Source organism: Gavia stellata, chromosome 1, assembly GCF_030936135.1.
Source record: "Gavia stellata isolate bGavSte3 chromosome 1, bGavSte3.hap2, whole genome shotgun sequence".
Taxonomy (NCBI): domain Eukaryota; kingdom Metazoa; phylum Chordata; class Aves; order Gaviiformes; family Gaviidae; genus Gavia; species Gavia stellata.
The window spans coordinates 68149753-68166674 of NC_082594.1; the positions used below are offsets into that span (position 1 = coordinate 68149753).

The 16922-nt window shown below is 39.6% G+C and overlaps 1 protein-coding gene across 1 annotated transcript in view; it reads right to left on the reverse strand.

Annotated features, from left to right (window-relative positions):
• CCDC138 (coiled-coil domain containing 138) overlaps positions 1-16108 on the reverse strand; it is a 37543-nt gene extending 21435 nt beyond the window's left edge. Inside the window, exons 1-9 of the mRNA XM_059821804.1 lie at positions 15975-16108; positions 14288-14403; positions 9503-9687; positions 8292-8450; positions 5044-5163; positions 3530-3607; positions 3340-3450; positions 993-1157; positions 131-247 (exon numbers count right to left, since the gene is read on the reverse strand). Of these exons, the coding sequence (XP_059677787.1) occupies positions 131-247; positions 993-1157; positions 3340-3450; positions 3530-3607; positions 5044-5163; positions 8292-8450; positions 9503-9687; positions 14288-14403; positions 15975-16108 (1185 nt within the window). The remainder of the gene's footprint in view (positions 1-130; positions 248-992; positions 1158-3339; positions 3451-3529; positions 3608-5043; positions 5164-8291; positions 8451-9502; positions 9688-14287; positions 14404-15974) is intronic.
• Between the last annotated feature and the right edge of the window lie 814 nt (positions 16109-16922).

Genomic DNA, 16922 nt, shown 5'->3' on the forward strand with positions numbered 1-16922 from the left:
AGCAGTTTCTTTTATACATACTACCTGAAAACATCCACTTTTCTTCTGTATTTAAAACACAAAATCCATTACTATCCCCTGGGAATTTAGTTTTTAAAAAACCACACTGCAAGAGGACTGCTTGTTTTACCTGAATACCACTGTCCAGCTGTCTTATAGACCAGTAAATAAATTTAATCACAGGCATGTGTAGTTTAGGATTCACAAATGGCATCCACTGGAGTTGCTCAGTAGCTACAGGCAAAAGCTGTAAAAATACACAAAAGTAAAATTACATGCAGTGTATGAAACTACTGTATAAGCTAAGCATAAGTGAAAAACAAACAATCAAAACTCCCAACTTTCTCTTGGAGTTTAACAGATTACATATGCAAATGCTCACTGGGCAGATCCCATACAGGTAACAGAATTATACTCGCATACAGATTTTAAATTTCACAGAGGTTTACATGCCAAAGTGGAGATATATCATGTAAGCTCAACCTCAGTAAATCCAATCCCAATGGCTATAAATCTTTAATATAATGAAGAAAAAGAGTAAAAGAAGATCTTTCTGAACACCTCACTGATTTCCAAACCCTGGTATCCCCAGAAAGAAAACAATAAAAGTGTTAAAAGTATAGCATAGTACCACCTTTTATCAGTCATAGATCGAAACTTTACTATCTAATATAGGCATAAAAATATTTTAAATTAGACATGTTCATCTCCTTAGAAAAGAGGAATTATGTACAGTATTACACATAAAACACACAACAAATTATCAACTGACAGAAGTGACTTGAAATTAACTGTATGCTTTACGAATGACAAATTACCTATTATATCTCACTGCCGGAATTAATAATGACTTACGACGAGTGATTTTGTTTTAGTTACTGTATCCAAAGCACGTATAAAACAGGCTGACCTGTTAAATTCTCAAAATCATTTAATAAAATCCATAAATCCAAAAACATATTAACACAAGCAAACAGTCCAAACTCCTTTACCTTCATACACCTTTCCTGGGTGCAGGTTTTTTTGGAGGTCTGGGTAACCAGAAGTTTATGACTGTTCTCTCTTTCTTCTTGTATTTTTATTTTGCTAAGGTGCTGGTCTGAGATCCAATCCATAAGAAAAGTTAAGAGCTCATAAACTTGTGAATTCAATGGTAGCTGTAATACGTCCACAATATCAGATATTTCAGCTTTCAAGTTAATGATTTTTCTAAGCCAAAACAGTAACAGACTGAAATATATAAAAGTACATTAATTCTGAAATATTATGCATAATTTAAAGGATGATGATTACATGCCTAATAAAATCTGGGAGGTAAGTTACTGTTTTGGGAGCCTGTGGAAAACATTGCTCTGTTGGGTCTTGTACCCAGAGTTTGAGAAGCCTGTACATTATTAATATAACTTGTAACTTATAATATCTCTGGGAAAGGTAAACTGTGTGGATCAAGAGGTGGAAGGTGGTGATCCTGACCTGGAGACCACTGTACATCGAGGAGTCAGAGATCCACATCACAGTTAATCTAAGTAGGAGCAGCCTGTGTTGTGCTGCACAGATGAATCAGCTGCACAGTTTATCCTGTGCTTGGCTGCAGGATAAACTCAGCCAGCTCACTGTAACAGGAGCCTGCAGGTAGCTCCCACTTGGTATCAGTGATCACGCCTCCTGCCTGGCCGTGCCTTTGTCTAAAAGGGCAACAACAAGTTCTCCTGTGAACATCCTTCATGAACAGAGTTGTTTTCTTGTGAGAAAACTATATAATAGCTTGAATGGCCAAAAAGGAGGAGCTTCACTCCACGGACAGGTCCTGTGTGCCCTGGGAAAAATGCACCTGGGCTCCATGTGATGCTGCACAAACACAAGGTTCCCAGCATCTGACGGGACGTAATATTTACTTGCTATCTATATTCCTCCTCTTACTCTGTCTTACTAGAACAACTATTTCATTAAGCCATTTGTTGTCAGGCCTTTCTTATAGAGATCCAGAAAGAATCCTGCATCGTTTCTCTCTCTCTCACACTTCACTCCCCTCCCCACTGCAGAAGAGGTACTATTTGTGATGGTTTCTGGGTGTGAAAAAAAATGCACATAACTTATTTTGTACTTAGACAAATTGTTATAAAGGCCTGGAAAAAGATTTTCACATACAGAATCACTCCATTTTATAATTCTGGCCAAACGAATTACAGGAGAAAGCAAATCTTTAATGTCATATGAAAATTCTCATTTCAATGCACTAGACCTCTACACTAGACCATACAATCCACTGTTGTTAAAATTTAACTCAGTAACTACCGTTGTTAGAAAAAGAACAAAGACTTAATGAAATTGTCATTCTGTCCCTGTACTACACTGCAATGAAATACTCTATGAAAGATATCCAGAGGTACCTGAAGACAAGCTGCATGAACAATTCTCTAAAGGCTTCAAAAGTTTTCTTCTATCTACCTTCAGATAACTGTTTTCCTCTTCACTCAGAACTATAACTACTGATACCGTTTATATTTCACTTGCAACCAAAGTACACTAAAACCTACATAAACAGAGAAATATGTTGGCTATATACAGGCAGCACAGTTTTAAGGCATCTGATGTAATTAATTAAGTAGGATGGTGTGAATATTTCTCTTCCATTTCACAGTTTAGCCTCTAGCTAGAGAAAATCACCAGTTGGGAGATGTTGGCAGAGTACTACCAGAGGACTTGCTACTAAATGGAACAACGTGGAGACAGAAAGTATTTCATTAAGTGATGTAAGAAGATATTTTAAGGAAAACAAGGTGACTGGTTTGGAACTGTGTATGAACACTGCATTTATTCTCTCACCCTCATTAAAGAATATTTCTCAAAAATATAACAGTAGTACAATCACCTCTGGCTTACAAAATTAAAATTCTTTATTTGATACCTCTGACTAACTACTTTTTAGCTGGTGTTATTCATAAGAAAGGTGCTGTACTGCAGCAGCAACCAGAAAGTTTAAGATTTGCTCTGACACAGTGAAAGAAGCCAGTTACAATGTAAGCAGGTTATGATTTTAATTGACAGATCAAAGATGACATGACAGGAAGAGAAAAACATGCCATTTGAATAAAAATATATACATACACTATATACGTACACAATATGAAATCCAACAGACATTTTTAGCAACGAGCTTAATTCTTTGTTAACTGCCTATTTTCCCCAATATAATCTGTATCTTTTCTTACTGTAACTAATTCACTCATAAAATAAATAAAATTGGAAGTTACATTTTCTAATTTTTAGCAGATAGACAGAGAATGCTCCACTGCCTAATGTCTTTAAAATGAATCTTTCATTTTGCCCAGTTCTTACCTTAGCAATTTTTGATGTTACCATCACTTTTTCCTGCTTGACAGGTTTACTTTGTTGTACCACTTGACGTATATCCTTAGACTTCTGTACCACTAAAAATTCATGCTTCCTCTACAACAAAATGTAACAATGAATTATATTTCACTTGTTACCTATAAAGGAAGCAGGTACATGTAAGAACAAACCTTACTTGTAGATTCTCTAAACGAGCTTGTACTTTTCTAGCTTGACCTTCCAACTTCTTGTTCAGCTCAGTTACATCACCTAACTGAAAGAATCAGAAAACATTAAAGTATCTGTAAACTCAAAACTCACTTCTTGACTTAATTATCACACTGAAATAAGTTGATGTGGTTGCTGAGCAGCTAAATTATTTAAGTTCAGGTTTTTTCTTCCGAGCATGTAAAGTGATAGAAACAAAATCATCATCCACCTCCTCAACAAATCACAGGATCACAGAATGGTTGAGGTTGGCAGACACCTCTGCAGGTCATCTGGTCCAGCCCCCCGGCTCAAGCAGGGCCACCTAGAGTCAGCTGCCCAGGACCATGTCCAGACAGCTTTTGAATATCTCCAAGGTGGGAGACTCCACCACCTCTCTGGGCAACCTGTTCCAGGATAAGTCAGATAACAGTAGCAATTTATTAACCTGCAGCCCAACCTTTCAGTTTGCAGGGGAAAAATAAGCACTACAATGCCTCTCTAGATATACAGGCACTATACATTTGATTACTTTTCATGAAGTGACATAAAAATGGAATGCACATTTCGAGAATGGTCCAACTGTCTTGTTAACAGGGAGGGTGAAAGTTTTCATCTCTACAGAATGAAACAGTTACTGACCATGCTACAAAAAGTTTGCTCTGTGAGAAAAGATGAGGGAAACTGTAACCTCCATTTAAATATAAGAAACATGCTCTATGCATAGAACAATGAACAGCATGATTTTCACAGAAGTCCTCAGTTCGCACAGAAATGCAAACATTTTATAGTGAGGGGAAATAAAAGAGACAGATGAGTTGCACCAGAACCATCAACATTCTAGGAGTTAAGTCTGACCTTCTCTAAGAGAAAGAATAAGGCTCTGATGTAGATTTTTATTGTACTCAGACTATCAGAATTGTAATTAATTCACTGAATAAACAATGGTCAAACAATTTAGATAGCATTGTGTGACAGCATTTTAGGTCAGATTCACAGTCAAGTGAGATGAAAACACTTACTTTCTGTATCACTATCAACCACTGTCTCAGTTTAAGAACTGAGAAAATACTGCCTTAATTAACATTGGTAAAAATAACTGAAAATATTGAGCAAACTTGAAGTTAGAAATACACATTCTAATTTTTAATTAACAGAATCAGCATAGCATTTCAGCACAGAGTAGATTCTGTAATGTTATAAAATACTTTCTCTCCATCCACTCTCAATTTGTTTCAGAGGACATGGATTTGTCCTTCCTAACAATTAGCTGTTGCTAGTGGGTCAGAGGAGTAAGTCCAACTTTTTTTATACTGTAAAAGATTAGAAAGGCTAAATAGCAAGCACTAGAAAAAGGTGTGGGAAGTACTTATAGTCATTCATACAATTCTTGTCTTACAGAAACAAAAAATCAGCAATTTTGCAAACTTAAGCTGTTCAAATATTTAAAATTGTTAACTGTAACTTGTAAAATTATTGCTAACAGGAAATAACTAATTTTACCTGTTTTCTTAAAGAGTCATTCATTTCCTTCAAGGTGTCAAATGACGACTTCAGCCTTCTATTTTCTTTAGTTATTTCTCTCAAGGCTTCTGTCAGCTGTTTAACTTCTGCCTCGTGTTGCTATAGAAATATCAAATTTAAAAACATGATTTACAAGAGACTATTTTAGAAACAATTCTAAGCTAAGTTCCATTTTAGTCTTAAAATAACAGGACAAACATTCAAAGATCAAGTTTGTAATTCTGCATGGCCAAATTTGCATGTTCAACCAGTAGTGAGAAAAACAACATCCACAGGGCATACTAAGAAGAAGCTATAAAGAAACTGACAGCAATGTGCACAGCCAATTGCTCTTACTCTTTCCAGATTCTACCCAAAACAGATTATATCAATATGTACATTTCTCAGATAAGTCAAATGTGGGAAAGGTTTGTGAACTAAAACCAATGACAAAGCCTTTATTTACAGCTCATCCTCCATGTAATTACAAAAAATTGTGATTCTGTTTTGCAGCAACTTTGGAGGTTTCAACTAGTTTTTCTGGCTTTGCTCACTCTGAGTCATGCAGTGCAAGAAACTAGTCCTATGTCTCTTAGGGTAGTGCTCTGGTTTACAGCACAAGCATATGAATTGCTAACTACAACCTGCATATCCACTGCTATTCTTCTCATTCCCCTGAATCTTATTTTAGATTTAATCTTCTCTGGACACTTGTGCATCTGTACCTCAGATTTTATTTTACTGAAAATATTCCAGCTATATATACAGACTATTTTTCGTTTCTCCCCTTCCATGAATTCACTATTCTTCACTCATTCACCCACTCATTCTCTACTTTTCCATTTTCAGTCATATCCTCTCTTCCTACATGTGCAAATGACAAAAATAAAGCACAGTAGAAGTTCAAAGAAAGCAAGCCCTGAAGAGATCCTTCTCTATTATGGGTCCCTTACAACTTGAGATATTCTATGATTCTATATTTCTGCTTGGAAGCACTCCAGCTATACCGAAAAACCATCTACAATTCCTTTTTTCTCAACTGCTGCTCTTCTTCAGTCAACAGGATCAAAACAGCTGTGGACAGGACATTCTTGTTTAAAGCACCTATCCACACTTGGCTGAGACGACATGAAATGACAAATCCCCTTTTCATACCAATAAACATGCAGACACTGCCAACATATAATTCAGTGCACCCTATCACATCACATGGAATGCTTCACTTCCATTTTCAACATACACAGTTAAGAGCTTTATTTGAAGTTCAATAGCTGCTCTAGGAAGAATCTGAAAGGTAAGTAGAACCAACTCAGTTGTTAAGCCATAGAGTTGTAGGTGATGCCAGGATGTCTAAGCCATCCACTTCCATATGCAAATCAGGCAATATCATCCATATCGTAACCAGCTATATCATTTCACTCCTGCCAGATGTTTGCCTTGCTATTCTTGTCTTCCAATACTGGAAACACTGCAGACTTAACAATCTACCTGTCCCTATGCTTCACTATTTTTGTTTAGATGTAGTTTTTTCTAGTACAACCTAATTTTCCCTTACTACTACTACTACTACTACTTCTCCTATCACAGACATGAAAAAAATACTGGTTTCTTCCTCTTTGTTGCAGCCTTTTATGTAGCTGAAGCTTGGCACATTCATCATCAATTCATCCTGAATTTTGAACCCATGCATAAACTCACCATCCTCCATTTCTGCAGCTGGTATTTCTATTCAAGTGCAATACTGTACACTCACACCTTCTGAATAGTACAATGGCTTTTTTCAGACTTACCTCTCTTCAATTTGTCAAGATCAATTTTAATCCTAATGTTCTTTTTCGGTATGCCTGAAATTCCCCCTCACTTGCTATTTTCTTCAAATGTAATAAATGTGCTCTTTCTCATCATCAAACTTCTTAATGAAAATACTGAAGAATACTGGACTGAAAAGATATTCCAGAATCCACTATGTACATTCCTTCAACTCTACTGTGAACTACTGTCTCACTACAGCTCTACACCAACTGCATTACATCTATGTCATGCTTTCCTAATCTGATTATGAAAATGCCATGCAAACCTGTATAAAAAATTTCTAATTAAGTCCAGACGTAAATATAACTACTACTCCTCTATTAGCAATGCCCGTTACCTTACTGTAGTGGAAATAAGACTGATTCAACAATTTATGATTAACATACGCTAGTACTTATTTATTGCATTGTTTTCTGCATTATGCTTCCCATGGTTTGTTCATAGCTTGTTTCAGGATTTATTTATTTATTTTGAGAAGTGGCATTAAGTTGATGGCTGTACAACTCTTTCTCTTTTGAAAAGAAAGGCACCACATTTTTTTTAGTTTTCTAATACTCCATTTGACCTCTACAAATTTTCACAGATAACCACTAATTTTTCCTGGGTTTTCATCAGCCAGTTCTCTAACTGGTGTAACATTCTTAAAGCCCAGAAGATTTGAAACATCTAAATTAACACCTTAACCTATTCCTTCCCTGTTCAAAAGTTGGGGTCCTGCTCCTCTGACACCCTTTTTCCCTTCTGAACATGCAGTCTATCCTCCCTCAACAGCTTGTGGGAAAGGTTTATCTGCACACTTCAAAGAAATTTAATTTCTCAGCTTATGTTTTTGACACTAAGTACAGGTATTTAAGGACTTCTCTTGGTGATCTTCTGGATAATAACCAAAACTTTTCACAAGACCTAAATTCAGTAGCAAACACCCACAAGAACAGTGTTGTTGAACACATTTTTCCATTGTTGAAATTGTACCATTTCATTTCCTCCCACACCCCCAAAGTTAGGTTGATCTTTTCTTTCTTTGAACTTTTTGAGTGTTTTTCTGCTAATAGTCTCTGCAATAGTTGTTATGTCATAAGACCTCTTTGTGTCTTAAAGCCTTCCCAAGGAAATCTATCTCAACTACAGCTAATGCAAAGATACTCATTTAGGTTACATACAGTTACAGACAGACCACAATTTTTTCCTCAAATACCGGTCATGTAGTTTTTGTAACTTCTTTTCTAAATTGTAACAGTAAAATGTACCTACACATCAGACAACTAAATGCACCACTCTGAAACACAAGCCATACAAAAAACTTATATAGTTTTGTTCTTTTTATGTAAACCTTTCATTTGGGGATTTCAAGCACATTAAAGAAATAAGCATTATATGCAGCACACATGTGATGACTTAAGATAGAGCAATAAACACCATTAAATGTATTACTGCACCTCTTTTATAATTCCAAATTTTGTGTGAACTTCTTCCTCGACACCTCTTATTTTAGCCAAAGCTGCTTCATGTCTAAAAAGCAGTGTTTCTCGCTCTGTTAGAAAATGCTCTCGTTTCTGGAGTTGCAGAGCATACTCCTGCTGTGCTGAACTTTCTCTCTGTATCAAGAAAACAAATGTTGAAACAGCTTTAAAATGCATGAAATGATCACAATTTATACTGAATTCGAATTTTCTCTCCTAGAGATATGCTTAGCTTTTTGTAAAATTATACAGTGTTGCACAATAGCTTACTAATTAAAAGTATCCTGACGGAAATCCATGTTCAGTTTCCCCACACATTAACCCAAATGACTTCGACGTGCAGCAGGATTGCTCGGCCTCCCAATATACAAAATACAACTCTACAAGGTTGTTCAAGTATAAACCTAGACAATTAAACTTAGGCTTTTGCTTCCAAAAGTTCTGGATAATGGTATTAACTGTAAGACAAAACAGAGTCTGATGCATCTGTCTATCCTGAACACTACATTACTATCTTTTTTCTTCAATTAGTGGGAAGCATCCCCGAAAAAGCGGTGAGGAAAAAAAGGCAGTCCTGGCAGGGAATCTAGCAGAAGCATGGGAGCTATTACAGAACAAAACCATCTAGAAGGTTGTTCTGTTAACGGCCTAGGCCTGGTAGGGGATGAACTGTTGGGATACCCCAGCAGCAGAAAAGTAAAGACAAGGCAGAATGGAGGGTTTTCGCAGGAGGCCATGAAGGCAAGCCTAGAGTCAGGAGAATAATTTCAGATGCTCTCAGGAAAAGCAAATGGTTGCAGGCATTTCCCTCCATGTCCACAGTGCATCACAAGACACTCCTCTTGGATGTAGAAGCACTGTGTTCAAACTCCCTCAAGCTGAATTTTATCTGAACTACCCACTATGCAAGTCAAAGCACCACTACCAAATCAGTGAATTCATTTAGGGGATAAGGCAGATGATGATGACAGAGTTTTAGCATATAAGTAATTGTGATTAGTATAAGTAATAGATTTAGTATATAAGTAATTGTGATTGGTATAAGTAATAGTAATAAGTAATAGTTTTAGTACATAAGTAACTAAGTTTTAGTATTTAAGTAATAGTGATTTAGTACATGAGTAATTTCTGAATTCTCTGTCTAAAGTGAGACTCAACAAAATTTTTAAGGGGATTCTAGTTCCTACCTGAAGCTTCTGATGTATAACAAATAATTCATCATAAATTTGACTGATGTGAGGCGGTATTAAGCCTTGACTATAGCACGCTTGAGCATCAGTTCCACTCACAATTTTCCTTAGGAAACCACTGGTAATATTTTGGTCACTATTTTGTTGTTTATTTGCAGCCAAATGGGATGGTAAGGTGCTGCCTACGGAAAGGAAAAAAACATTTTACATTAAAAAATTAGTCCTAGATAAATAATGACATGATTGTTGTTCCAAAACATCGAAAACTTATTTTAGGCATTTAAAGTGACAAATATAGAGCAAGAGGTATCAAAATAAGAAAGTAATCTAAAAAATTATGGAGAAATGCTCAAAGCTGTGTTCCATGACTTATTGGAATCAACCAGTGATCAATGAAGTTTTGTAAGTAAAACTATGTCCTCCACTTCAGTATAGAAATCCCATAGATATCTCCAAGAAATCTATGCACAAACTGAATAACAGTGTAGCCAAAATCTCCTATTATTTTGTAAGGGCTTCAGGCAAGTGAATCACTGGTGACTAGACCTTGGCCTGACATCTAAGTTAACAGAACAAGACTTAAGAAACTACTGGACATGACACAGTGAGGAATGGCTGGATTTCACAAATAGTCAAATGGCCAAAATTCACAGATAATTGAAGGAAAGTATTGGGATCTTTTGGGGAGAGACACCTTGCAAGGCCAACTGCACCTAGGTACCACATCAGGCCAAGATTACCTAGGTGACAGTATCAAAAATACAAGTTTGGGTATTGTGCTGGTTTTGGCTGGGATAGCGTTAATTTTCTTCATAGCAGCTGGTATGGTGCTATGTTTTGGATATGTGCTGAGAACAGTGTTGATGAAGCAGGGATGTTTTAGCTGTTGCTGAGCAGTGCTTACACAGCATCAAGGCCTCTTCTGCTTCTCACACTGCCTCGCCAGCGAGTAGGCTAAGGATGCACAAGAAGTTGGGTGGGGACACAGCTGGGGCAGCTGACCCCAGCTAACCAAAGGCATATCCCATACCATATGATGTCATGCTCAGCTATAAAAGCTGGGGGAAGAAAGAGGAAAGGAGGACTTTCAGAGTTGCGGCATTTGTTTTCTCAAGCAACCATTACATGTGATGAAGCGCTGAAGCCCTGCTTTCCTGGAGATGACTGAACACATGCCTGCTAATGAGAAGCAGTAAATGTATTCCTTATTTTGCTTTGCTTTACCTACTAAAAGTGTCTTTATCTCAATCCAAGAGTTTTCTCACTTTTATCTTTCTGATTCTCTCCCTTCATACTGGGGAGGGGGGGGGCGGGGGGAGAGTGAGCAAGCAGCTGCGTGGGGCTGAGCAGCCTGTGGGGGTTAAACCACAACAAGTACAGAGGTAGCAAAACTCAGACCAATGAGGAAAAAGTAATTAAGGATAGGTTGTTTATTTGGCAGGCAACTGGTGAAAAGGATAATGAGAAGGCGTATCAAGAAACAGGAAAAAGGTTACTGTGTATGCAAATAATGTAATCAGGGCTATTTGGTGGTATGCATCAGGCAGCCCTGTGGTTGATCACCCGTCACAGCTGGAGCAGGACAATAACCAAACCGTTGTTCTGCCACAGTGTGTCTGCTTCGGGGATGAAGAAAGAGAGCATAATTAATACCATGCCACATGAATCATAACAGAAAAAAAAGTGGAAAAAAACCCCAGAAAAACAGTAGTCCTATCTGAAACAAATGTGTGCGATATTTGTTACAGTTCTGTATTTATTTTGCCTTTGATCCCAAATATTACTTTTTTTTCTTTTCAGAAAGAATGTGTTTTCAGAAAGCTGTTCTTATACTCTCCCCACCCATTTAATACAATTCTTGGTGAGAGTCTATTACAGTTCCATTGATCTGTTCTGGCTGGCTTCTGAGATTCCTTTTAGCCACTTTGGGGTTGGTTGGCTGTCTGTCTGCCTCCACACTTCCAGATACACTTTCAAAAGAATACATGAATGTTCTTCTAAACCTAAAACTCTCCACAACAGACAGAGCCACACTGATTCACAAACTCCTCTGACTGCGGCAGCATCTTCAAACATTTGCAGTGAATTAATGCCAGCTGGTCCCTGCTACAAGCTTCCAGTTAGAATTTCCTGAGTTAACAACAGATAACACTCTCTCTTTACCCATTGCCAGTTTTCACAGAATCACAGAATCACTACGGTTGGAAAAGACCTGTAAGATCATCAAGTCCAACCATCAACTAACACCACCATGCCCATTAAACCATGTCCCACAATGCCTCGTCCACACGTTCCTTGAACACCTCCAGGGATGGTGACTCCACCACTTCCCTGGGCAGCTTATTCCAGTGTCTCACCAGCCTCTCAGTAAAGAAATTTTTGCTAATATCCAGCCTAAAACTCCCCTGGCGCAACCTGAGGCCATTTCCTCTAGTCCTGTCACTAGTCACTTGGGAGAAGAGACCAACACCCACCTGTCTGCAACCCCCTTTCAGGTAATTGCAGAGAGCGATGAGGTCTCCCCTCAGCCTCCTCTTCTCCAGACTGAACAACCCCAGTTCCCTCAGCCGCTCCTCATAAGACTTGTGCTCCAGACGCCTCACCAGCTTCGTCGCCCTTCTCTGGACACGCTCCAGCACCTCAACGTCCTTGTAGTGAGGGGCCCAAAACCGAACACAGGATTCAAGGTGCAGCCTCACCAGAGCCGAGTACAGGGGCATGATCACCTCCCTGCTCCTGCTGGCCACACTATTTCTGATACAGGCCAGGATGCCATCGGCCTTCTTGGCCACCTGGGCACACTGCTGGCTCATCTTCGGCCGGCTGTCAACCAACACCCCCAGGTCCTTTTCTGCAGAGGAGCTTTCCAGCCACTCATCCCCAAGCCTGTAGCATTGCATGGGGTTGTTGTGACCCAAGTGCAGGACCCGGCACTTGGCCTTGTTGAACCTCACACAACTGGCCTGGGCCCATCGATCCAGCCTGTCCAGATCCCTCTGCAGAGCCTTCCTACCCTCGAGCAGATCAACACTCCCACCCAACTTGGTGTCATCTGCAAACTTACTCAGGGTGCACTCGATCCCCTCATCCAGATCATTGATAAATACATTAAACAAGACCGGTCCCAAAACTGAGCCCTGGGGGACTCCACTTGTGACCAGCTGCCAGCTGGATTTCACTCCATTCACCACAACTCTCTGGGCTCGGCCATCCAGCCAGTTTTTTACCCTGCAAAGAGTGCACCTGTCTAAGCCACGAGTCGCCAGCTTCTCCAGGAGAATGCTGTGGGGGACAGTGTCGAAGGCTTTACTAAAGTCCAGGTAGACAACATCCACAGCCTTTCCCTCACCCACTGGGCGGGTCACCTGGTCATAGAAGGAGATCAGGTTGGTCAAGCAGGACCTGCCCTTCATGAACCCGTGCTGGCTGGGCCTGATCCCTTGGTTGTCCTGTGAGCGCCCTCAGGATGAACCTCTCCATAATCTTCCCCAGCACCGAGGTCAGGCTGACAGGCCTGTAGTTCCCCGGATCCTCCTTCTGGCCCTTCTTGTAGATGGGCGTCACATTGCAAGCCTCCAGTCATCTGGGACCTCCCCTGTTAACCAGCACCGTTGACAAATGATGGAGGGTGACTTAGCAATCTCCTCCGCCAGCTCCCTCAGTACCCTTGGGTGGATGCCATGAGGCCCCATACACTTGTGAGTGTCCAGGTGGCATAGCAGGTCATTAACTGCTTCCTCCTGGATCATGGGGAGTTTATTTTGCTCTCCATCCTTGTCTTCCAGCTCAGGGAGCTGAATACCCTGAGGATACCTGGTCTGGCTATTAAAGACTGAGGCAAAGAAGGCATTAAGTACCTCAGCCTTTTCCTCATCTTTGGGGACAATGTTCCCTCCCGCATCCAGTAAAGGATGGAGATTCTCCTTGGCTCTCTTTTTGTTGTTAATGTATTTATAGAAGCATTTTTTGTTACCCCTTACGACTGTGGCCAGGTTGAGCTCTAACTGGGCTTTTGCCTTTCTCATTCCCTCTCTGCACAACCTAACGAGGTCCTTGTTCTCTTCTTCAGTTGCCTGCCCCTTCTTCCAAAGGTGATAAACTCTCCTTTTTTTCCTGAGTCCCAGCAAAAGATCCCCGTTCAGCCAGGCCGGTCATCTTCCCCGTCAGCTCTTCTTACGGCACATGGGGACTGCCTGCTCCTCCGCCTTCAAGATTTCCTTCCTGAAGAACGTCCAGCCTTCCTGGACCCCTTTGCCCTTCAGAACTGTCTCCCAAGGGACCCTCTCAACCAGTGTCCTGAACAGGCCAAAGTCTGCCCTCCGGAAGTCAATCGTAGTGGTTTTGCTGACCCCCCTCCTTACTTCACCAAGAATTGAGAATTCTATCATTTCATGGTCAATTTTCAATCGTTAAACTGACAAAACACATCTGACTTAACAGAGTTGTAGTATTTGTTAATGCAGCTAGCTACTTAAAACAAAATAAAACAAACAAACAAAAAAACCTCAAAACCCACCCTGTTTCTTCATTCACATTATAAATTCACCTGGCAAGCAGTTGCATAAAAGGTTGATTTTTCTTTTGAAAATGTATGTTACATCAAGTATATCTGGGCCTCCCAAATTAATTCTAAAGGAGTTACTCATACTTACATGAAACGTTAAATCCCCGAATTAAAATACATTTTAGCTGAATAGAAATACATTTGCTAGAAAGTTTTTTGAATTACATGTTATACTTCACACAGAGTTGTAAAAATATTTAAAATTCAGTATTTATTACCTGTTTCCACACATATAGCTGTATTTTGAACTGCATCAGTTTCAGAGCAATTAATGATCTTTTCTTCTATTTCTAGACCACTTGAATGACAAAAAGAATCTTGCTCATCATCAAAACTAAAAAAATATAAAAAAGCAGTAATTTGAAGTAACTCAGTCCCTTTCTAATATACTACATTTAGAGCATTGCGAGAAGTTTGTATAGAAATGTAAACATTGCTCAATCTAAGATTTTGATATTTGACTGATAACAAATAGCAGAGTTAAATCATTTGGATGGAAGGCATTGTTATTCAGAAGATTTTAACCACACTAATTACACAGAATCACACAGAATCACTAAGGTTGGAAAAGACCTGTAAGATCATCAAGTCCAACCATCAACTAACACCACCATGCCCATTAAACCATGTCCCACAATGCCTCGTCCACACGTTCCTTAAACACCTCCAGGGATGGTGACTCCACCACTTCCCTGGGCAGCTTATTCCAGTGTCTCCCCACTCTCTCAGTAAAGAAATTTTTGCTAATATCCAGCCTAAAACTCCCCTGGCGCAACCTGAGGCCATTTCCTCTAGTCCTGTCACTAGTCACTTGGGAGAAGAGACCAACACCCACCTCTCTGCAACCTCCTTTCAGGTAATTGTAGAGAGCGATGAGGTCTCCCCTCAGCCTCCTCTTCTCCAGACTAAACAACCCCAGTTCCCTCAGCCGCTCCTCATAAGACTTGTGCTCCAGACCCCTCACCAGCTTCGTCACCCTTCTCTGGACGCGCTCCAGCACCTCAATGTCCTTCTTGTAGTGAGGGGCCCAAAACCGAACACAGGATTCGAGGTGCGGCCTCACCAGCACCGAGTACAGGTGCACGATCACCTCCCTGCTCCTGCTGGCCACACTATTTCTGATACAGGCCAGGATGCCATCGGCCTTCTTGGCCACCTGGGCACACTGCTGGCTCATCTTCAGCTGGCTGTCAATCAACACCCCCACGTCCTCTTCTGCGGAGGAGCTTTCCAGCCACTCATCCCCAAGCCTGTAGTGTTGCATGGGGTTGTTGTGACCCAAGTGCAGGACCCGGCACTTGGCCTTGTTGAACCTCATACAATTGGCCTCGCCCCATTGATCCAGCCTGTCCAATTAGTAATGTTGCTGACTTAAAAGTAGTAACAATAAGTAGAATTTTCAAGCTGTAAGCACATGTATGCAGCAGGTAAAACGAACACTCTTCTCTTGCCACCAACCACCAAATTCCAGGAAAGCTAAAAATACAACTCCCCTGTTTTCATTATTTTTTCATATTTGGTGTAAAGTAGCCCTGAAAAGAGATTTCTTAGCTTTTGGAATCAAATTATCTCTGAATAAACTTAAAGCTGTTCATCAGTCTGACCTATTTGCTTTCCTCCTAGTTCAGTTTATTTCACCAGTTCAGTTTATATCATCCCTGTATCCCATTAGCAATTCCAGCATAGATTAGATTAGAAAGTGTGAGAGACAACACTCCTCATCAAAATCAGCATTCACATTATTTCATACACCAGCCATAAACAGGTCTTTACTTAACAAAAAAAGAAGAATCCTAAAATGACTTCTGGGTCTGTGCAATCTGAACGTATTGTTTACTCGTGGTTTATCCGGATTATGAGAGATAATAAATGATAAAGGAGAGCTGAAGAGAAAACACCTCTTACCAATCCCAGTCTTTAAAACTATGTAGGAAATCACTAGAAGATCTGATGCTGTTCTCTCTTCCACTTTCAGTAAATTCTGACTCTAAAGAACATTTGGATAAAGAAATAGTTGTATTTTCCAGTGAGCTGTCCATGTCACCTGGAATATATAAAATAATAATAATTTTATTTTGCATTTGAGAAGCTAACATTAAGAAATCGACAAGGGCTTATTAGAAATGCTTGCCATGTAGTCATGTAGGTTTAAGAACCAAAACAAACACTGATGCAGCCTGACAAATAACTGAAGAATTAGAACAGCGTAAACTATAGGAAGAATTATTTAGTTTTAAACCAGATTTGTCTTTCTGAAGTTTTACAGCTTACATTCATACACTAATTTTTCTATAACCGAAGCCTGATAAATACATTGTTTTACCCTGCTGTCCACATGCACCAGCAACATGCATTTCTCAAGAAGCCCAAAGACATTCTAAATATTAAATGTATATGTATCTTTAAATTAAAGCCAAATGTATGCATTATGACGTGAACGGCTACCAACTAATTCAAGCAGGACTTAAACACAAACAGGTTGGGATCCACGGTCCTAAAGCATCCTTTGTGCTCTTCATGTGATTGTTAACATTCCAAGGCTGGCTGCCAGGTATCACAAACCCCTGATCAAGAAAGTCTACCTCTTTAAAATGAGAAAATACAAAACTACTTAAAATCGATTTAGGAATGATACAGTTTTAGTATATATTTTCCCTGGAAAAGACATCAAAGCACCATTGCTTGGTATTACCTTTGAATACTAGGGTGCTTCCACTCTTATATTCAGTATGTAAAGCTCCTGAAAGGCGGTCCTACAAGAAAGCACAAACCACTGTAATAGTCAGAATTTTCAGGGAAAGTGTATGTTACGATTTACTTGTTTAACAGTCACAATGCCTTGTGACGGCACTT